Below are 23270 nucleotides of genomic sequence, written 5' to 3'. Positions count from 1 at the left end.
GACAGAGAAGGCCAGGGGATAAGGAGGTAAAGTTTTTGTAAAGAACTAGGTATCAAAACAGTCCCAGAGGAGTCCCTCACTGCTACCTCTGTGCTTAAATCCACTGGACCACACTCAAAAGAGAAGTTTTTCTTTTGCACATTCAGGAAAAGATTATGTCGGAAGAGTGAGCTAGTTATGGAGTGCACAATGAATAAATAAGGATTACCAGTACTGTAGTTATGGAAGTAGAACTTATATTGTGTGCACACCCCCATCTGGCAATTTCACAGCAGATATTTTGATGTAACATGCACCTTTTTCCCCCTTGAGATGTTAACTAAACATTTCAGGGTCCTCATCTGGAAGAAATATTGGTGGATGAAAACAAGAGGTGCTGATCAGGGCAAATTTGTTCATAGGCAACGTCTAGGTTACATGTATACTAAATGGCTATGTTGCAAAATCTGTAATCTACTTTTGCTTTATTTAGAGAACAGTGAGTATACAGAGACTGTAGAATTACAATATCATCCCCTGAATATCTTCCAATAGCTCAAACTGGTTTCCCGTGAATTAGAGCTGTCAAGAGATTTAAAAAGTGAATTGTGATTAATCACACTGTTAAACAGTAGAATAACATTTACTTAAATATTTGTGGATGTTTTCTACATTTTCAAATATATTGATTTCAATTACAACAGAATACAAAGTGTACAGTGCTCACTTTTTATTACAAGTATTTGCTCTATAAAAAACAAAAGAAATAGTATTTTTCAACTCACCTAATACAAGTACTGTAGTGCAATCTCTTTATCATGAAAGTTGAACCTACAAATGTAGAATTATGTACAGAAAATAACTGCATTTAAAAATAAAACATTTGTTTACATTTGAAGGAGATAATGCTGCCAGCTTCTTGTTTACGTCGTCACCTGAAAATGACAGCAAGCATTCTCATGGCACTGTTGTAGCCAGTGTGGCAAGAAATTTACGTGCCAGATGCACTAAAGATTCATATGTCCCTTCATGCTTCAACCACCATTCCAGCGGTTCATGCTGATGACAGGTTCAGATCTATAACAATCCAAAGCAGTGCGGACCGACATGTTCATTTTCATTATCTGAGTCAGATGCCACCAGCAGAAGGTTGATTTTCTGCTTTGGTGGTTCGGGTTCTGTAATTTCCTCATCAGAATGTTGCTCTTTTAAGACTTCTGAAAGCATGCTCCACATCTCCTCCCTCTCAGATTTTGGAAGCCACTTCAGATTCTTAAACCTTGGGTCAAGTGCTGTAGCTATCTTTCGAAATCTCACATTGCTCCCTTCTTTGTGTTTTATCAAATCTGTAGTGAAAGTGTTCTTAAAATGAACATGTGGGGTCATCATCCGAGACTGCTATAACATGAAATATATAGCAGGATGCAGGTAAAACAGAACAGGGGATATACAATTCTCCCCCAAAAGTTCAGTCACAAATTTAATTAATGCATTTTTTTTTTTAAAATGAGTGTCATCAGCATGGAAGCATGTCATCTGGAACAGTGGCCGAAGCATGAAGGGGTATACGAATGTTTAGCATATCCGGCACGTAAATACCTTGCAATGCCATCTACAAAAGTGCCATGCAAATACCTGTTCTCTCTTTCTGTTGACATTGTAAATAAGAAGAGGGCAGCACTATCTCCTGTAAATGTAAACAAACCTGTTTGTCTTAGTGATTGTCTGAACAAGCAGTAGGACTGAGTGGACTTGTAGGCTCTGAAGTTTGACATTGTTTTGTTTTTGAGTGCAGTTATGTAACAATAAAAGTCTACACTTGTAAGTTACACTTTCACGACAGAGATTGCACTACAGTACTTGTATGAGGTGAATTGAAAAATAGTATTTCTTTTATCTTTCACAGTGCAAATATTTGTAATCAAGAATAATATACACTTTGATTTCAGTTACAACACAGAATGCAATATATATATAAAAATGTAGAAAAACATCCAAAATATAATACATTTCAATTGGTAGTCTATTGTTTAACAGTACGATTAATGGCGATTAATTTTTTTGAATTAATTGCGTGACTTAACTGTGATCAATCAACAGCCCTAATGTGAATGTTGTCCAGTGTCCAGACATGGAAACAGTTTAAGAAACTGCTAAAAATTCACCCATTCTAAGGTTGCTAATATGCAGAGTGTATTTCTATTGAAGCTAGTACAGCTAAGATTTTGGAACAATTTGCCATTTCTAGAAACCTGCCACTATTGTTCACACAAACAGCTCAAAAGAAAAAATGCTATCATTTTTGTTTCAAGTCCAGCTCACACACCTCCCTAATTTTCCACGTCCAGTGGATGTGGTTAGGAGAACCTGTATAGATTGCTGCTTCCCAGCTCCCTATGATACATATCAAAAAAGCAGCAAGGCAGCAGTTTGGTCTGCTACCTGAGCTCAGTTGTAGTATTACTGTGCTCATCATTCTTCAGGTCATACAAGATAAACAATTAACAAGTACTAGCCAATAGCATTTTAAGTTCTCCATAAAAATCCACATACCATTTTTGTGAAATCCCTGAATCTGATGTTCGTTGGTATGTTTCCAAGTAGAAAAGTTGCAAGTTGCATTTTGACTGAATAATGTATTGTATGTTTTTACTTTATGGAAACATGGTTGACTCTCTGGCGACTTTGCTCTCAACAGCTGATTGTCTTTATAGTTTAAAACAGGAAACTCCTAGGTTTGTAAACAAATTTATTTTAATATAATTCTTTCAAAAATCCTCATTTCAATAAGTTAACAATTCAGACCTCACTTCATTTGAATCAGTCCATGCTATAAAGGGTGCTGATCTCAGGATATAATAAAACAAGCGACAAAGAGTCCTTTGGCACCTTATAGACTAACAGATGTATTGAGAATAAGCTTTCGTGGGTGAATACTCATTTTGTCAGATGAATGGGTATTCACCCCAACAAAGCTTATGCTGCCAATACGTCGTGTAGTCTATAAGGTGCCACAGGAGTCTTTGCTGCTTTTTACAGATCCAGACTAACACGGCTACCCCTCTGATAGGATAGAAACAAGGTAGTTGAAGTAATATCTTTTATTGGACCAACTTCTGATGGTGAAAGAGAGCTTACACAGATGCTGTAGAAGAACTCTGTGCAAGCTAGAAAGCTTGTCTCTTATTGGACCAACATCTGATAGTGAAAAAGATATTATCTCAACCGTCTTGTCTCCATGTTATAAAGGATCATTTTGGGGGTTAAGTTACTGGAAGTTTCAGATCACCAGTATAACACAGTTTTATCTTCATCCCTTCTGAAAATTAAAAAACAGAAATAAAAAACCGCTATTCCCCCTATAGTAACTATGGTTCTTATAGATGCCGTCCACTTCTGGTGCACATGTGCCCTGTATGAGTGAGATCAGATGCTTTTGGCCAGCAGTGTTAATTGGGGAAGAGGCATGATGTGATTGCTCTTGTGTGTCGTCATTTCCCCCTCCCCCCAAGGGCATAAAGGGCAGGACAGAGCAAGCCAGCTGCTCCTCAGTCCCTGCACAAATACAGATTTGGGGCATAAGGGGACTCTGTAGTAGTGGGGAAGGAAGACAGGTCAAGGAATACACACGGACAACATCTCAAAGTTACCATTTGATCTTTTATGTGATCGTCCATACAGATGTCACTGCTGATGATTCTCAAGCTTTGACCTGATGTATAGGATGCACTTGCTCAGTATCTACTCAAATCAACTGCAGGACCGCTCTGCCAAACGAGTGTTAGAGTGTGATGTCTCAACTAGGGAAAAATGTCATGTACATATATGACCAGATCCCCAGGTCCCTGATGACTTTCAGATTTCAGAGGTGGGTACACTTCAAGAAAGCCACAGAACTTACCTCAGCTCTGGTGGAGTGAGCCCTAACCTGCACTGAGGATCTAATTTGCCTAGCTCAAAAAACCCTCAAGTAAGTAGATACCCACTTAGATGGCCTCTGGGAAGATACTGCCTGACCTTTCATCCAACCTGCAAATGCTACAATTAGTCTCAAGAAAACTAAACATTTTGGTCCTATCAAGATGAAATAGAGCCTTGATCATATCTAGGGTATGCAATCTGGCTTCCTCTTGGTGGGAGTGGAGTTTAGGGAAGAGCTCAGGTACATGACTCATTTGATTCAAATGTAAGTCTAAGACTACCTCAGGTAAAAATTTAGGTTGGGGCCTAAGGGTGACCTTCTCCTTATGGACTACAGCGTCTGATGCGCCAGAATTAAGCCCTTGTATTTTTCCTATTTGCCACACTGATACAGTTGTCACTAAAAAGGCGATTTTTCATGGACAAATGATGTGAGGGGCTCAAAGGGAGTAGCCATCAACCCTGCTAGGACTGCACAGAAATCCTAGGGGGGAAGTGACTGACTGGGGGAAAACATGAATGAGACTCGTAAACCTGGCTACCACAAGATGGGAGAAAATGGCGTCACCCTGCATGGAGGAGATGGTCAGCTGATTCACTGCCAAGCGTACTCTAATAGAGCTGGACAATCCTGTTTTTGTTTTTTTTAAGTCCTAGCAGATAGTCCAGAATAGCTGGAATCTGGGTATCTAGAGGAAATATGCTGTTCACCCCACTTGTGAAATGTTACAGATAAAGGATCTTCAGTGTCCATTTGTGGTCTTCTACGAATAGTCTTATTAGGTGGCATACTGCAGTTCCCTGGGGACAACTCCAACAATGTCCAACAAAAGTGCCAAGTTCATCAGTCCAGAAAGAGTAAACATCAGTACCATAGATTTGGTATGGGGCATGGCATGACTCTTTTCATAGGCTGGTACCATTGGTCATGTACCGTGTTCTCCAGGGTATCATCAGGACTCATTCCGGGCTGAGCCACCCCTTTGTGGGAGTGAAGTGAGGAGATTTTTGCTTCTTCCAGTTAGGGCCTGAGGAAGGCAATCTGCACTTCTGCTCCCTGGAGGAACATGTTCTTCCCTACCCATTAGAAGATTTTGAGGACGACTGGCAACCTTGCCTGTCTCTGCAGCTGGGGTCATCTTAGAGAAAGAGCCTAGGAACTCAACCTTGAGCCATAGCTAACTTGATCGCTCCTGCACATAGTCAGTTCAGGTCCAGGGAGGTCCTTTCTGCACTGATCTGAAGCAGGCTTCATAAAATAGTGTAAAAGCAGAAGTTTGAGGCAAGCCCCTGTAGCCTTCCATGTCCTTTTTAAAAAAGAATGATAGAGCATTTCTCTGAGATATGCCCTTCCCAGGGGCTAAGAAGGTATCTTGCGTGACCTTGAGCTGTGTTCTTTAACATGGTTAAAGAACACAGCTGTCTCACATGAAAGGCAGTTCTTGAAGCTATGCAACTTTACGTATGTCTACATCTTGAGCTGGTTGTATGATTCCCAGCTCGCATAGACATAGTTGCGCTAGCGCAAGTATCAACCTTCCACACAAAACATAATAATGTAGCCAGGGTAGCAGCGGTACAGGCTAGCCATGTCAAATATTAACCCCTGAACCCTGTGCATACATATTCAACACAGTTAACCTATGCTGCCACTTGCTGCTGTTCATGCTTCACTACTCTCTTTAGCATGTTAGCTACACAAGCTGGGAATCACACCCCCAGCTCCAAGTGTAGCTATACCCTTTGGTTCAGGCACAGAGGAAAAAATTCCTAACACTAACAGAAGTTCGGGGGTGTTTTTGCCAACTGATGTACCAACCCTATACACACTAATAGTAACTAATTTAACACCTAACTAACAATACAAAGATGTGTTTATTTGCTTCATAAAGCACATAGTGATGCAGACACCACAGGGTTCTGTCTCACAGCCATGGATGGTAAGAACGAACTGAAGGGCAATTGGACCCACTCTGACTTTGGGTGGGGATGTGTAAGGGCACTCGAGATGTAGACACAGCCCCAACAGTCACTGCTGTGCTAAATAATCTGATTTCATGCACACAAGGCATAGGCGTACCAAGCGTGGAATACACACAAACATTTTGAAGAAAAGACGATACTCACCTTTGTAACTGTTGTTCTTCGAGATGTGTTGCTCATATCCATTCCAGTTAGGTGTACGCGCCGCGCGTGCACATTCGTCGGAAAACTTTTACCCTAGCAACTCAGTGGGCCGGCAGGTCGCCCCCTAGAGTGGCGCCACCATGGCGCTCCATATATCTCCTGCCGGCCCACCCGCTCCTCAGTTCCTTCTTGCCGGCTACTCCGACAGTGGGGAAGGAGGGCGGGTGCGGAATGGATATGAGCAACACATCTCGAAGAACAACAGTTACAAAGGTGAGTAACCGTCTTTTCTTCTTCGAGTGATTGCTCATATCCATTCCAGTTAGGTGAATCCCAAGCCTTACAAAGGCGGTGGGGTCGGAGTGAAATGTGGCAGAATAAAACTGCTGAGCCAGAGGCTACAGCCTCTCTTGACTGCTGAACCAGGGCATACTGCGAAGCAAAGGTAAGGACCGAGGACCAATGGAGCTTCGCGACAGATCTCGTGGGTAGAAACACGAGCCAGCAAGGCGGCAGATGAAGCCTGAGCCCTGGTAGAATGCACGGTGATGTGGCTTGGGGAAATATGAGCCAAATCATAACAAGTGGGGATGTCCGCCATCACCCAAGATGAGATCCTCTGAGAGGAAAACAAGCAAGCCCTCCCTTTGGCCCGCTACCGGGGCAGAGCTGGGGCACCTTAGGAAATACTCCACAGATGTCCAAGGAGTGCAACGGTTATGCCCATTGCGTTGAGCTGTGGGTAACATGAAAGGCCAAAACACCTTAGGGAGGAAAGCCGGGTGCGGTCATAACTGCACCTTCTTTGTGGAACCTTCGTAAGAGCTCTGATCTCAGAGACCCGTCTGGCCAAGACTAGGTTGAGGTCCCAGGGCGGGGCCGGGCGGCGCACCCGAGGGTGCAAGCGCTCCAAGCCCTTGAGGGACCTCGAACCCATAGAGCGTGGGACACTGAACGTCCATCTTAGCCTGCTGGAAGGTAGGGATGGCTGCTGAGAGTATCCTCAGCGATGATACCGCCAGATCCTGCCGCTGAAGGCCAGAGGCAGGCCAATAGAGGGGATCGAGACCTCAGCAGGAGCAAGATCGAGCGTACTGCAGCTGTAAAGGAAACGCTTCCACCTGGCCCGGTACGTTGACCAGGTGGAAGGCTGCCTGTCACCCCGACTCAGGTACGCAGGAGCCACCGTGAGGCGAAGAGGCTGCAGGTCCGAGTGACGAAGCCTGTCATTGCCCTGAGTGATGAGGTCTGGGCTGACAGGCCGAGCAACGTGGTATGTCAGTGCTGCCTGGACCACTCTGGAGTGATCATGATGATGCGCGCTCTGCCCCTGCGGAGTTTGAGCAGGACCCAGAACCAGTGGGAAGGCATAATGCAGTTGGCCGTTCCACGGCATCAGGAATGCGTCCAAGATCGATTCCGAGGAGAGACCTTGGAAGGAGCAGAACACCTGGCATTTCCTGCGCTCGCGGTGAGCGAACAGGTCTGTGTGAGGAACCATCTCCACTTCCGGAAAGCGGGACGCCTCACATGGGGCAGAGTGATCACTCGTAAGACAGGAAAGACCTGCTGAGTCAAAGAGTTAAGACGTTCCGAACGCCTGGGAGAAAGGACGTCGCCAGCTCCATCGAGTGGGTCATGCAAAAGACCCGGAAATGGATGGCCTCCTGACAAAAAAGGGGGGAGGACTATGTCCCCCCTGAATACTTATGAAGCACCTGGCCATTGTGTTGGCTGTAAACACCGAGATACAACGGCCTCGCAGCTGCCGCTGGAACCCCTGGCATGCCAGGCGGACTACTCTCATTTTTGGGGCATTAATGAGGAATGCCAGCTCCCTAGAAGACCGAAGGCCTTAAGCTCGGAGGTGACCATGAGCACTCGAGCAGAGAGATGATGCGTCCGCCGTCAGGGGCAGTGAGGGCTGGGGCGGATGAAACCGCATCCCTGTCCACACCAAGGAGGGAGTTAGCCACCACTCTAGGGAGCCTAAGGCGTTCGAGGGAACGGTGACTACCATGACCATTGGCTCCCTGTCCAAGCGGTACGCCGAGGTGGGCCGGACTTGGAGAGGACGGAGGCGGAGCTTGGCGTGTTTGGTTACAAACTTGCGGGCAACCATGGACCCAGGAGACTGAGACAAGAACGAGCTGAGGTCGTTGGGAAAGCCTTCAGACCTCAGATGATTGTTGCCATCGCCTAAAACCGCAGTTGTGATAAGCAGGCTCCGGCTAGGTAGGAGACCAGGATAGCCCCTAGGAAGCCCAACCTCTGCGTGGGAACCAGAGTGGATTGCTCTATAGTAATCATATTGTGTCTCAGAGTCTCCTCGGATAAGCGAATCGTCCAGATACGGAAAAACGCATATCCGACATCAGCGACGGTAGGCGGCGACTATGGCCGTAAACCGGGAGTATTCACCGCTGGCTATAAAGCGGAGGCATCTCCCGTGCGGAGGGAAGATGGCATTGCGAAAGTACGCGTCCTTCATATCCAGGGCGGCATAGTAGCCCCCAGGAGGCAAGGATGGAATAATGGTTCCCAGGGATACCATGCAGAACCTCAACCTTATCCCAAACCGGTTGAGTCCATGCAGGACCAGGGAGGTCTGAGACCTGTGTTCGAGTGGGGAACTAGGGCATAACGGGAGTAAAACCCCTTGCCCCTTTCGTCCGCTGAAGGGGGACAGGGCTGGAGCAATTTAAAGGTGGTACCTATGCTCCATCGTGCGCAGGACCCAGCGATCTAAAAGTAACTGGGGCCATGCCAGGAGAAAGCGGGATCGGGATCCCGTCCTGCGACTGGTACACCGCCCTCCGGCGAACCTTGGAAGGTCCGTCTTTGGTCCCAGTGGTAATTGCGAGGGACCTTGACTTTGGCTTTTTAGGGGGCCTGACGTTTGTCTGCGACCACCTTGGCCTTGCCGTTTTCCAGAGTTCTGCCTCTGGCTAGGCACAGAGTATGGCGGCTGGGGCCATAAAGGCCTGCGTTTGGTCGCTGGCGTATACATGCTGAGACGCATTAGGACCCTATTGTCCAGCAGGCTTCGCAGTCTGGGGCTGTCTCTGCCGCGAAGATGCCTTTACCAACAAAGGGTAAATTCTTTCCCCCGTCCTCCAAGACGGCAGCGAACTCCAGGTGGGAGTTTTGAGTGAGAAACTCCTTCACCCAGGTGCTATAATTATCGCAGCTAAGCAAGGCTTGTTGCTTTGCTACCCAGAGCGGCAGGGCCCCTGCAGAGTACACCTTGCATTCGCCAAGGCTCTTTCTGCTTCGGGGCTGGCGCCCGTGGCCATCATATCAGGATCGTGGTCCTGAGCATAAAATCTGCGCATATGGGATGACACGGATGCGTGTCCGGACGGCCATGGAGGTACTAAAAGAAGGCACGGGCCGAGTCTCTGACTCACTCGGACCTTGCCCAACTCGGCACCGGGGGACCGGCATCGGGAGGCGTATCGGTACCTGGAACGAGATCCAGACCCGCCACCAGAACGGTGTCGGGAGGGTCGACCGAGATCTCGAGGCTCGGGAGAAGGGCTACAGGAGTCAAGGTACCTGCCCGGTGCCAGATGTCGGAACGGTGCCGATAGCGGGTCGGCGAACGGATACCGACCGGTGCAGCGAGTGTGACCAGTACCGAAGGAAAACAGCACCGGGACTGCCAGTGGTGTCCGGCGTGCCGACAGGACTTGAGTGTCTGCGGGACCGTGATCATGAACGGTGCCGCTCTGCTGTACTGACAGGGACAGTCCCCTGAAGAGACTGTATTACCCGTACCGGCGGTGCCCGGGTCAGGCAGCCTGACTCTGTCATGGCACTGAGAGCCCTCGCCGTGGTAACATCTCCGGCGTGAAGGGAACAGCAGGCTCAACCACAGTGCGTACTGGGGAGCTGTCCGGCACCGGATTCGACGGCCCTCGTGGGACCGGATCCACGGTACCGAGGTCATTAAGAGCTTCGGTAGGTGCCGGTGCCGGGCGAACCGAGTTAGATAAGCTGTCTGGCTGCGGTGCCGTCAGCACTGAAGCAAGCGGGAGTAATACGCTCAACCACGGCGCGTGCCGGGGAGCCGTCGGGCACCGGATTCTATAGCCCTTGTGGGACTGGAATCGACGGTGCCGATGTTGTCGGTGCCTCAGAAGGCTTCGGTGCCGGCAATCCGACTGAGACTAGCCCTCTGGCTGCGGTGCCGTTGGCAGGGAAGCAGCCGGAGCAGGAGCTCAACCACGGCGCGTGCCGGGGAGCCGTCAGGCACCGGATCTACGGCCCTTGCGGGACCGGGATCGCCGGTGCCGACGTCATCGTTGCCGTAGCAGGTGTCGGTGCCGGGCGCTCCGACTTAGGCTAGCCCTCTGGCTGCGGTGCCGTTGGCACGGAAGCAGCCGGAGCCTTAGCTCGACCACGGCGCGTGCCGGGGAGCCGCCAGGCACCGGATCCTACGGCCCTTGCGGGACCGGGGCTCGACGGTGCCGACGCCATCGGTGCCGCAGCAGGTGTCGGTGCCGGGCGATCCGACGTAGACGAGCTGTCTGGCTGCGGTGCCGTTGGCACGGAAGCAGCAGGAGCAGTAGCTCAACCACGGCGCGTGCCGGGGAGCCGTCAGGCAACCGGATTCTACGGCCCTTGTGGGACCGGGATCGACGGAAGCCGACGTCATCGGTGCCGCAGCAGGTGCCGGTGCGGGCAATCCGATCTTAGACGAGCCCTCTGGCTGCGGTGCCGCTGGCACGGAAGCAGCAGGAGCAATACGCTCAACCACGGCGCGTGCAGGGGAGCCGTCGGGCACCGGATTCTACGGCCCTTGTGGGACCGGATCGACGGTGACGACGTCATCGGTGCCGTAGCAGGTGTCGGCGCCGGGCGATCCGACTGTAGACGAGCCTCTGCTGCGGTCGCTGGCACGAAGCAGCAGGAGCAATACGCTCAACCACGCGCGTGCCGGGGAGCCGTCAGGCACCGGATTCTACGGCCCTGTTGGGACCGGGATCGACGGTGACACGTCATCGGTGCCGTAGCAGGTGTCGGCGCCGGGCGATCCGACTTAGACGAGCTCTCTGGCTGCGGTTGCCGCTGGCACGGAAGCAGCAGGAGCAGTACGCTCAACCACGGCTGCGTGCCGGGAGCCGTCAGGCACCGGATTCTAACGGCCCTCGTGGGACCGGGTCGACGGTGCCGACGTCGTCGGTGCCGGGCGAGTCCTCTTTAGACGAGCTGTCTTGCTGTGGTGCCGCTGGCACAGAAGCAGCAGGAGCAGTACGCTCTACCACGGCGCGAGCCGGGGAGCTGCCAGGCACCGGAATCCATGGTCCTGGGGGACTGGAATCGACGAGAGCCGAAGTCATCGGTGCCTCTGCAGGTGACGGTGCCGGATAACGCAACTTAGGCGAGCTCTCTGGCTGCGATGCAGGTGGCACGGAAGTAGCGGGAGCAGGGGGCTCAACCACGGCGCGTGCCGGGGAGCCGCCAGGCACCAGCAGGAATCGTAGACTCGTCCTCGACCTCGGAAGAAGGGAGCGGTGCGAGTCGACATCGGTGCCGGCGACGGTCGGTGCCGAAAGGCCTTGGTGGTACCGGCGTGGGTCCGGTGCCGAGGAGGCGCTTCTGCCAGCCGCTTGAACATCGCTCGGCGCCCAAGGTGGAGGGGTAAGTGAAGTCCCGCAACTTTTGGTCTCGCTTAAAAGCCTTGCAAATGGGGCACTTATCTGTCAAGTGCGATTCCCTGAGGCACTGAAACAGGAGTCATGTAGATCCTCTCTTCGGCCGCGGCTTCTGGCAAGCCGGGCCCCTTTGAAAACCCGGTGAGCCATGCATGGCTCCGGCACTGGGCTCATGGAAGGGGCTACTTCCTGAACCCCGCTAACTAAACTAACCATGTTAGCAAAGAAAACACGTATAACCATACAAATATATATAAAAGTGTTATAACTACATAATTATATACGAGAAAACGAGTAGCTAGGGAAGTGGAGGTCAGCTAAGCCGCGCTCCACTGTTCCAACGACCGACACGGGCGGTAAGAAGGAACTGAGGAGCGGGTGGGCCGGAGTATATATGGAGCGCCATGGTGGCGCCACTCTAGGGGGCGACCTGCCGGCCCACTGAGTTGCTAGGGTAAAAGTTTTCCGACGAATGTGCACGCGCGCGCGTACACCTAACTGGAATGGATATGAGCAATCACTCGAAGAAGAACTGAATAATTCCCCTTTGTTTTAGTCTAATATATCCTCTTCACTATTCTCAGAAACCGTATTGTGTGTTTGTTGCTTTCCCTTGCCTCTGTACAATGAGATCCACAAGTGGAAATAGAGATCTCAAGTTGAAAAATTATCTTAAAGACATTCCTCAGCGTACGGAATCAAAGTCAATACCATAGAACTTTTAAGATATCCAGGAATGGCATGTTGTCCATTTGTAGTCTCACCAATGCTTTAGCCAAAGAACACTGAGCCAAGTTCTCCCCAAGCCCCCAGTGCCTTTTACTCCTGATGGAATTCTGTGCACCTGCACGGGCAGAGAATTCTTATGGTCATTAGATATCTGTCCCCCCACGCAGAAAACTGCAGGGGACATGTGCCTCTCCCTGGGCATCCCAGGCTGCGCACCTGTTCCAGCACATCTGGAGCAGCCATCAGAGATGCAATCACTTCAGGGGTGGGGCAGGGCATGCGTGCCTCCCTAGGAGACATTAATCACCATCAGGGTGGGGCATGCAGCTGTGTGAGAACAGCGAGAGAGACTTACTACAGTGTAGCTTGCCGGGCATGGAGAAGTAGGGCTTAAGGTTGTTAGGCATAAGGCAGGCTCTGTCCCCTGAGGCAGAAATGTAGTAGCCTGCCTGCCTATGTTCCTTTGCTGCAAGCAAGCAGCTGTTTTGTCAGGGTTAGAAATGCAATCAGCCAGTGCTATCCTTTTATTGCATGGAGGTTCATTTTATAACAGGGATTGGATTGAAACAAAATTCAGTCAGTTTTTGCTTGAGATGGGATAAGGTGTGGAAGAACAAGAGTCTGTTCTGTGCATTCCTTCAAAACTGTTTATCTTTTATTTCAAACACTGAAACAATTTGTTTTTTTTCACATTTAGAACAATGACAGGTTTCAGAGTAGCAGCCATGTTAGTCTGTTCTTTTTGCGGATACAAGAGTACTTGTGGCACCTTAGAGACTAACAAATTTATTTGACCATAAGCTTTTGTGGGCTACAGCCCACTTCTTTGGATGCATGGAATGGAACATATATTGAGGAGATATATATACACATACAGAGAGCATGAAAAGGTGGGAGTTGTCTTACCAACTCTGAGAGGCCAATTAAGTAAGAGAAAAAAAACTTTTGAAGTGATAATCAAGATAGCCCAGTACAGTTTGATAAGAAGTGTGAGAATACTTACAAGCGGAGATAGATTCAATGTTTGTAATGACTCAGCCATTCCCAGTCCCTATTCAAGCCTAAGTTGATTGTGTCTAGTTTGCATATCAATTCCAGCTCAGCAGTTTCTCGTTTGAGTCTGTTTTGAAGCTTTTCTGTTGCAAAATTGCCCAACTCCCACCTGTTCATGCTCTCATGCTCTGTGCGTGCGTGTATGTTATATATATATATATATATATATATAATATCCTCAATATATGTTCCATTCTATGCATCCAAAGAAGTGGGCTGTAGCCCATGAAAGCTTATGCTCAAATAAATTTGTTAGTCTCTAAGGTAATACAAGTATTTCTGTTCTTTTATTTAGAACAATGTTGCTATAGATGTTAATTCGTCTCATTCTCTGAGGCAAAAGTGTAGCAGCCTGCCTGCATAGTAACATGGTTAATGTTCCTATTGTTAACTTACTGTTCCCATTCTCAGCCAATTCCCCCAGGAGCATAAAACGTAGAAGTGTAAAGACTCCTTTACATTGCCAGAGTGATGTAAACGAGCCTTGTTATAAATGACTGTAAGGGAATCCTCAGCTAGGAGGTCTATGTGCTTTCTCACTTTATGGGGTTAGATTACAGCTCAGGATTTATTTTACTTACCCATTAAAATAATAATAAATTAAAAAGACTGGGCTAATAAAACATGTATCAAGCGATCACTGAAATGTCAGGACAAACAGAACCAAGCACTTTCCAGAGCACCCAGCCAGGTCCAGATGAAGTTACTAAAGGGCAAAAGGGATATCTGTTCTTTTCCATGACATGAATGGCCTTTACATCATGCAGCTGCACCAGGTTCTCATGCTCAAGAATTCCCTACAAAACTGTATGTGGACAGAGACAAATTATTTTGCACACCCTGCAATGTTGTTTTCAATCATAACTGACTGTTATTGTGAATCATTTTGCATTAAACTCCCCCCCCCATTATTTTGACCAATAAAATATGAGAATGTGAAAATGTTGTGTGCAGAATTTTAAATTTTTTTTGGCACAGAATTCCCCCAGGAGTAGCCTTTGTCATCATCAGAACATGTGAATTTTAAATTAGGATTTTCAGTATAATTTTCCTTTATTTTATAGATCATCTTTTTAATCTAATACTTGACACTAAGGCCAAATAAATTTGCTGTCTACAAGTTCCCACAAGTTCTTAGAAACAATTTGTCAAACCCCTGACCTAGCAGGGAGTGGTGGAAGGAAGCTGGGAGGAAACAAGGAATGGATATTGGAATTGGAAAAACATATCATTCTATGCATTTCCTACCTTAGTTTTGGAAAGCTGAGATTTGTTCTGAGCCTCATAAGAATGTACATTATTGTCTCTGCAATTGTTCTCAGCCCCAACTGTATCCATAATGCTGCTTCCACATGTCTGTGTATTATAGCCACTGTCCACCTAGGAACAAAAGCCAGGAATTAATATCCTATGTTCTATGTTCCAGGTAAGCTCCCCTATTTCTTATGCACTACTTAATTTAATTTACATTTCTATGGCACATACTTCATAATCCTTTCACATTGTATTTATAAAGTTAATCTATCATACAAGCTATACATATCAGTGATGAAAATATGAACCATTGAAATACAGCCACATCTAAAGGTGATATCTGGCAATTATTTAACAATGCTTAGAGTCACCTCTGTCCTAAATTATTCATTATCTGATTGAAACTTCAGGGAAAGTCCAATAGGCAAATTGGAAATACTTGTGTGTTAAAGTACATGCCTGTTGGACAATTAATGTTCACAACTCAGAACCTTTTCAAATATTAAGGCGTCAGCATTTCCAACAGGACAGTTCCTACTACTATCATCATAGCTTCTTCACTACCTTCAGAAACCAGGACTTCTTTGGAGACCTCTTATCCAAGGTGATATGGCTGGATGTGTGTGACTTGCACATATTTTACAAGATAATACAACTGCAGGCTTAAATAAAATTGAAAATCTATTTGCGACTTAAAAGCAAAAGAAGGCTGCATTATGCAATAACTTAGTTAACTGCAGCAGATTCATTAGAAACAAGAGAAGATGGTAAATTGGTCAACCAGAATCAAAGTAGTTTGGGATTAATCCAAATTTACTGCTGAGTGACAAAGTATATTCAGAATGGTAGATGGACAAATGTGAAAACAGAGAGATTAAACCTGGAGTATAATTTACTAAATTGTTTAAATAAAACAAAAACTCTTACCTGAATACTACTGCTGTCACAAGGAATTACACTGCTTTCTGCAAGAGGTGATATGCACATGTGAGAGCTTTCAATACTGAAAGTAATTCCTGTCATGAAGCTGGTCATTGGCATGCTGCTATTACCAACACGTTCCTTAACCCAAGTGTTCTCATCTGACACCTCAACTGAATCAACCATATCAACAGTATTGTTTTCTTTTAAACCTTCTATATCCTGCAACGATGCCAGTCCTTGTTCACAAGCTTCAGAGTGATCTGGTGAAATAGATACAGTCGCCACAACTAAATGTGTACCATGTGCAAAAGTATCACCATCCTGCTGCTGTAAATTTACTCCAGTGTCCATCTGTGGTAACAGAACTTCTGCAGGTAGGGCATTCTCTTTGTCTTCTGCCTCTTCGTTGTGATTTTCAAGGGTAAATGGTATCCTAATGAGGAAGTTTGATACTGTGCAGTCCCTCTGCACGCTCCAAGTCTCATAGGAGAGCAATTTTTAATTGGAGAACAGCCATCTATATAAGGACTTCTAGTACTTGGGGGTGTCATTCTGTTTGAGACTGGCGCAGAAGGAACATCGGGAGAACGAAAAGTCAACTTCCTTTGTTCTGTCCATCGTAAAACAGAATAATTCAATTAATTAGATTTCAGATGGAGAAAAGCTAACAGTCTGAATCCTAGGACCAGAAGTCACTAGAACAGTTGCAGACATACTAGTGGTGATGCCCTTGAGTATCATCTCCTGGCAGTAAAGGCATTTGATACAACTATTTTTAAGGTTCTACTTGTTACACACACGTTTAGCCACCATACTTTCAAATTTTAATCCTGCTTAGCTAAAGATTTCCTTTCTCTAACGGGTCTGCTACAGCAGACTGGGTTTTCAAATGGCAGTACCAAAATGTGTCAAAATGAACAGTCCTTACCTCAAAATGCTTCCAGTCCAATAATCTAATATTCATACTAGGCAACTACTGTAGATTTCTTAGGACACATTAGTTCTACAGAAGCTTTTGAGGGTGAAAATTATCAGAACTTATTACAATCAGGCACAGAGTGGAAAGTAGCTATTCAGTCTTTATACATAACTTTGCCGAAGTATCTGATAGCAGGTTCTGACTGAATCAGCTACGCAAATAGACTAAATTTTTACAGAACACAGACTACCAATACTGCCAAACTGCAACAGATTATGGAGTCTGATATGGATAAGCACCCACTAGATTTCTAAACTACTGAATTCATTTAATCTCAGCTTAATCTAGTTATGCGGATCAGAGCTCAAATGTAAGACACTAACTCTATCAAAATAGTTTTTCCTGCTACTTCCACCTGAACTTCTTTAGTTAAAAATCACAATTCTGACTGCTTATCTTTTTTTGATACATAACTTCAAACAAACCCTCTTCCTCCAATCATATGGCTCCCCTTTATTCATACTGTGAGTTTTCATGATTCCTTTTCCCACTAATTTATTTTTTGCACTTTAAGTAATTCTGTTCAGGTAAACATTTATACATTTACATTAATGATACTTTACTGCTAAACATGCCATCTGCCATATTAGATGAGACCACTGGACTATCAAGCCAAGTACCTGCCTCTAGATTGATCAGTTTTTCTTCACAAGAAATACAAGCCGCATGAAAGGAGACTGTATATACAGTCAAACCATACCTGATAATGGTGTCTTTCTTATCTGAAAAGCAATTGGAGAAAAAGTAGGGAAGCGATATTTGCAGGGGATCTCTCTGGAAATGTGGGACTGGTAATGCTTCCCAGACTGTACGCCCTTGTACCTCCCTGAATAGGACTGGAGGAAAACTGACCCTTCAACAACAAGGAGTAAGAGTTAGCTTTTACATAATATAATTTATAGACTGATACAAATTTGTAGACTTGGAAATACAGTGCTACTGGGAAAATAATTCTATTTCTGCTTCACCGACACTCTCAGTCAAGCATTTCACTGCTTGAATAGTCCACTTGAAATTCTCCAACTGGATTTCATGATGCCTCATAGGAAATCCAGTGCTTCCAAAGAGTACTAATTAAGACTATGTTATCAATCCTATTAGGAGTACCAGAAGCCAGACTACTGAATAAGGATTTTCCTAATCAACACCCAAATTACTGTTTAGTATTGTATTATTGTAACACCTACAAATGTTTCATCTCCCAAATGGCAGATACTCCAAAGCAGAATGGAATGTTGCCCCCAATGCAGTGACTGAGTAGCCTGCACACTGCCACTGTTGGATATTTTAACGGAATCCAAAGTATCTGAAGCATATAACTTTAAGAGAGTCAAAAGAAGCTGTGCTCTTATCTCAGACCAAGTCTACAGTAGGAACAGTTTGCTGCCATAGGTATAACCAGTATATTATATTGGTAAAGTAGTAATTATGTGGACACAGTTTACTGGTGAAACTGCGGTTTTGCCAAAATAGCTTATTCTAGCCCCGCTAACAAAATAAATTCTACTGGCAAAAGCAGAGTTTTGGAAGTATAACTGCATGTACACTCAGGGTTTTTGCCAATACGGCTATAATGTCAGAAGTCACACACAGAGCACCTCTGACTAACGTAACTATGCCAGCAAATGTCTTTTGTGTAGACCTATCCTCAGCAGGAAGTAGAAATTTGCACAACATTACCAGAAACTGTGAGCTGGAGCTAAGAAAAACATCATTCAGACATTTGTGCCTTAGCTGTGATCTTGTCTTCATCAAAAGCAGCAAAGAGTCCTGTGGCACCTTATAGACTAACAGACGTTATGGAGCATGAGCTTTTGTGGGTGAATACCCACTTGGTCAGATGCATGTAGTGGAAATTTCCAGGGCAGGTATATATAGCAGGCAAGCTAGAGATAATGAGGAAGTTCAATCAGGGAGGATGAGACCCTGTTCTTGCAGTTGAGGTGTGAAAACCAAGGGAGGAGAAACTGGTTCTGTAACTGTAACCTTTTCCGTAGCAACTATCCACCAAGCATTCTCAAAACTACAATACCACATGAGGAAATAAGGAAACAGATCAACAGAGTCAGACGTTACCAGAAGCCTCCTACTGCAAGACAAACCCAAGAAAGAAACCAACAGAACTCCACTGGCCATCACATACAGTCCCCAGCTAAAACCTCTCCAACGCATCATCAGGGACCTACAACCCATCCCGGACAATGATCCCACACTTTCACAGGCCTTGGGTGGCAGGCTAGTCCTCGCCCACAGGCAACCTGCCAACCTGAAGCATATTCTCACCAGTAACTGCACACCGCACCAAAGTAACTCTAGCTCAGGAACCAATCCATGCAACAAACCTCGATGCCAACTCTGCCCACATATCTAGACCAGCGACACCATCACAGGACCTAACCAGATCAGCCACACCATCACCGGTTCATTCACCTGCACGTCCACCAATGTAATACAGGCCATCATATGCCAGCAATGCCCTCTGCTATGTACATCGGCCAAATGGACAGTTGCTACGGAAAAGGATAAACAGACACAAATCAGATATTAGGAATGGCAATATACAGAAACCTGTAGGAGAACACTTCAACCTCCCTGGCCACACTATAGCAGACCTTAAGGTGGCCATCCTGCAGCAAAAAACTTCAGGACCAGACTTCAAAGAGAAACTGCTGAGCTTCAGTTCATCTGCAAATTTGACACCATCAGTTCAGGATTAAGCAAAGACTGTGAATGGCTTGCCAGTTACAGAACCAGTTTCTCCTCCCTTGGTTTTCACATCTCAACTGCAAGAACAGGGCCTCATCCTCCTGATTGAACTTCCTCATTATCTCTAGCTTGCCTGCATATATATACCTGCCCCTGGAAATTTCCACTACATGCATCTGACCAAGTGGGTATTCACCGACGTCTGTTAGTCTATAAGGTGCCACAGGATTCTTTGCTGCTTTTAAAGATCCAGACTAACACGGCTACCCCTCTGATACTGTCTTCATCAAGTATAATACGCTCCTGGCTGGCTGAATGTCTCATTTAAAGTAAGTTTGTGTTGGAAACTGATGGCTCAAGGTGATGATAGTTCACTTTAAGGGACTTCTAATTCACCTGTGTATTATAGCATGCCAGAGGTGCATCTGTATTTTACATTCCCACATCTGAGAGTTCTGAACAAAGATCACAAATGAGTAAACAGCACTGTAAATGTTGCAGTTCTGTAATACTTATTTTACTTTGAGTGTAAAAAAAAGTTTGTGCCTTTTTGCTTTATTATGTTTAGGGCTTCTGATTTTTGGTTTTGTTCTTGATACAAATGAGTGGAGGAGGAAAGAGAAATTGGTGTTCATCCACTGAATGTCAGAAAACACCACAAATGGTTACTTGTATCTAAGGCTTGTCTACACAGAAAAGTAATGCAGACTATAGGGGAGAAATTTCTAAAGCGCACTAAACATGCTGCATATTAACTGGTCCATGTAGATTCTGCTGGTGTGTAATTAAGGTTCCCTAGGGTGCTTTGAAGTCATATTGTTTGTAACGTATGATTTATGTCATAATGTTTCAGTGAGATTACTTATTCCAGTACATAAGCAGAAAGCTCCAAATCCCCCTATATTTTATATATCTACATAAAACTTGAAAATTGCTACAAATACCGCCCAAAAAAACCAAAAGCCCTAACTACATATAAATACCTGTAAAGTTTTCCTCATTCTACTTTTCTTTTCTTTTTTAAATTAAAAATATTGTTTTGACTACTGTCCCCAGAAATACTATGGATTACTAGAGAATTAGTAGGTTTAGGATATACACCAAGCAAGCAAGCAAACCCTGGTTGAGAAAGGATGTGATTTTTATTCAGATTGTTAACTTTTGTTAACAATTGTTTGGAGAATGAATCTTTAATATTCAACACTTCCCTTTCAATTAAGGGTTAAAGAAATCTCACAACTTCACTCAGACCAAGGAGTTCTCTGAAAACTCAGGGAAGACCAGATTTTACATTCCCAGTATTTCCAAAGTGTTTGGTTTTTTTAAAACAAGCATAGAATAACCCCATTTTAGGTACATTGGGTCATTTATACTATACCTGGCCAGGGGGGTGGGTGGGGGAAACGACACAAATCTTTCTTCTTTGCGATCAACTTTAAGGGACAACTAGAGAAATTTATACACCAAATGGTGTTTTAGGTACTAATCAAGCCAAGGACTAACCTATATTTTGATATGCAAACTTCATGTTTTATGAAGCACGCGGCAATATGATCTCAGCCATATAGTCTTTCTGTAAAACAATGCATCTCATACAAAAGATCAAAGAAACTTCCAAGCTACTATTCAAATCATTACTCTCATGTCAATATCATCTGACAACAAATACCCTCGGGCAGAGAAAATGGCAGCTCTGCAACTGGAGTAATCATGGACTACCACAACAATTTGATAGTGAAAGAAAAGCATAAATTGAAGTTAAAAACATGGAGTTTTACTTAGGACAATTAGTTCCAAAACTGGAATTTGACCAGGACCCTTGGTATAACACCACTCTTTAATTACTTTGCAGTTGTATAAACTATTCAAAAGTGGCACTTCAGCTGGTGAAATCTGATCAGACAGTCAGAAGTGGTTCTGCTGCTTTAGAATCAGAGGGGTAGCCGTGTTAGTCTATATCCACAAAAACAGTGAGGAGTCTGGTGGCACCTTAAAGACTAACCAAAAACTTATGCCCAAATAAATCTGTTAGTCTTTAAGGTGCCACCGGACTCCTCGTTGTTTTTGGCTTTAGAGAATTTCATGTGTACCAGCTAAATAGTACATACACAAAGAAATTGAAAAGCCTTCTTACTGAACTAGATGTTTCCACAGGGCTTCTGCACCGGGCTGGAGAAATATCTATTGAACACAGCACTCCAAGTGATGCTGGTGGATTATTACAAGGGCTTGTGGAGAAAGAGACAAACACTCAGATACACTTCCATTCTCATCTAAAAAAAGCTTTCTTCTCAGTGATGAGGAGCTTAGGCTTTCCTGAGATTGGTCTGCAAATTCTCCTGTTCTAAAATATTCACCTAAAAAAAAAAGAAAAAAGTTTGTTGGTAAGTTTAGCCAGTCTTGTCTTATTTCTCCTGTCTACAGAAAAAGTATGGGGGAACAAAGGGGACAAGGACCCTGTCTGCACAGCCATAAACAGCCATTGAATTCTGTAACTGCTGAAATGGTTAATAATATTTTAGCCATGCTGTGGGCATTAGACTAAGTAGCACTATAATAAGGTTAATATAAAAATCAGAGCTTTCCCTCCATAAAGGCTGGAGTTATTAAAATTTGCTTGTAATGTGATTTTTCCCAAACATGGAGGTTGCCCAAATGTACCAACCCCAGTTTAGACATGACAATGTTGAATAGTTTCTGTTGAACTGTTCTGGTTGTGTAGACAAAGCTTTTCGGACAGCTGCCATTCCAAGTGACCAAGCTTACAGAACTCCCATAGAATCACAGGACTGGAAGGAACCTCAAGAGGTCTTCTAGTCCAGTCCCCTGCACTTATGGCGGGACTTAGTATTATCTAGACCACCCCTGACTGTCCAACCTGTATGTAGTAGAATGCTCATTCTGGCCACCTTACCCAAGAAAAGATGGACAGGCAGGAAGTATCCAGCCAGAAACTCTTCTAAACAGAAGACTGAGTCAAGTCTAATGGAAGTATAATTATGGATACAATCAGTACTTTCCTCCCTATTACCACATTCTAGTGCAGGAGTTCGCAAACTGGGGGTTGGGACCCCTGAGGGCATCGTGAGGTTCTTCCGGAGTCTGTGCGTGTGGTTATAATGGTGTTATACATTAAAAACACTTTTTACATACACTTCTACCCCAACATAACGTGGGTTCGCATACAACACGGTAAAGCTCTGACACGCTGCTATGAGCAGCGTGTTACGGGTGCCGGGCCAGGCCGGGGCTGAGGGGTTCGATAAGAGGTAGAGGGTCTCGGGGGCAGTCAAGGGCTCCCCGTCCAGGGTCTGGGGGGCAGGAGTTCTGGGAGGGCACTTTTGGGGGCCCCACAGTTGAGAGTGGCCCAGGGGATTAGTGGGGGGCTAGGAGCAGCCCGCTCTGCTTCCCTTGCCCCAGCCCCAGCCTTGTCGCTCGGGGGTGGGGGTTTGGGGGAGGGGATCCCCTCCGCACTCACCAGGAGCGGCAGAAGCAGAGCAGCCCGGCCCCAGCCCGCTCCACTCCACCTGCTCCCAGCCGCAGCTGAGTACGGGGGTGTCCTTTCCCCAACCTCCCCGCACTCACCTGTGGCAGGAAGCGGAGCACCACAGCTGGGAGCTGGCAGATGGAGTGGGTTGGGCCGCGTCGCTCCAGTTCCCGCCGCTGGTGAGTGCGGAGAGTGTCCTTTCCCCAACCTCCCTGCACTCCCCAGTGGCAGGAAGTGGAGCAACCCAGCCCCAGCTAGCTCCACTCTGCCAGCTCCCAGCTGTGGTGCTCCACTTCCCACCACAGGTGAGTGCAGGACCTTTCCCCAGCCGCCCCCCCAGCACATGGCTGGGGCCAGGGCAAGGAAAGACAGAACGGCTTGGGGCTACGTCGCTCCGCTTCCTGCCGCAGGTGAGTGCAGTGGGGCATCCGTTCCCCAACCTCCCTGCACT

The 23270-nt window shown here is 46.0% G+C and overlaps 1 protein-coding gene across 1 annotated transcript in view; it reads right to left on the bottom strand.

Moving 5' to 3' along the window:
- BORA (BORA aurora kinase A activator) overlaps nucleotides 1–23270 on the bottom strand; it is a 54189-nt gene that overhangs the window by 3604 nt on the left and 27315 nt on the right. Inside the window, 8 exon segments of the mRNA XM_030566421.1 lie at nucleotides 2533–2710; nucleotides 14718–14849; nucleotides 15651–16087; nucleotides 16090–16257; nucleotides 17327–17381; nucleotides 17384–17479; nucleotides 21467–21564; nucleotides 21567–21689. Of these exon segments, the coding sequence (XP_030422281.1) occupies nucleotides 2533–2710; nucleotides 14718–14849; nucleotides 15651–16087; nucleotides 16090–16257; nucleotides 17327–17381; nucleotides 17384–17479; nucleotides 21467–21564; nucleotides 21567–21689 (1287 nt within the window).

Source organism: Gopherus evgoodei, chromosome 1 (assembly GCF_007399415.2).
Source record: "Gopherus evgoodei ecotype Sinaloan lineage chromosome 1, rGopEvg1_v1.p, whole genome shotgun sequence".
Lineage (NCBI taxonomy): Eukaryota > Metazoa > Chordata > Testudines > Testudinidae > Gopherus > Gopherus evgoodei.
This window is presented reverse-complemented; position numbering and strand designations above follow the sequence as displayed.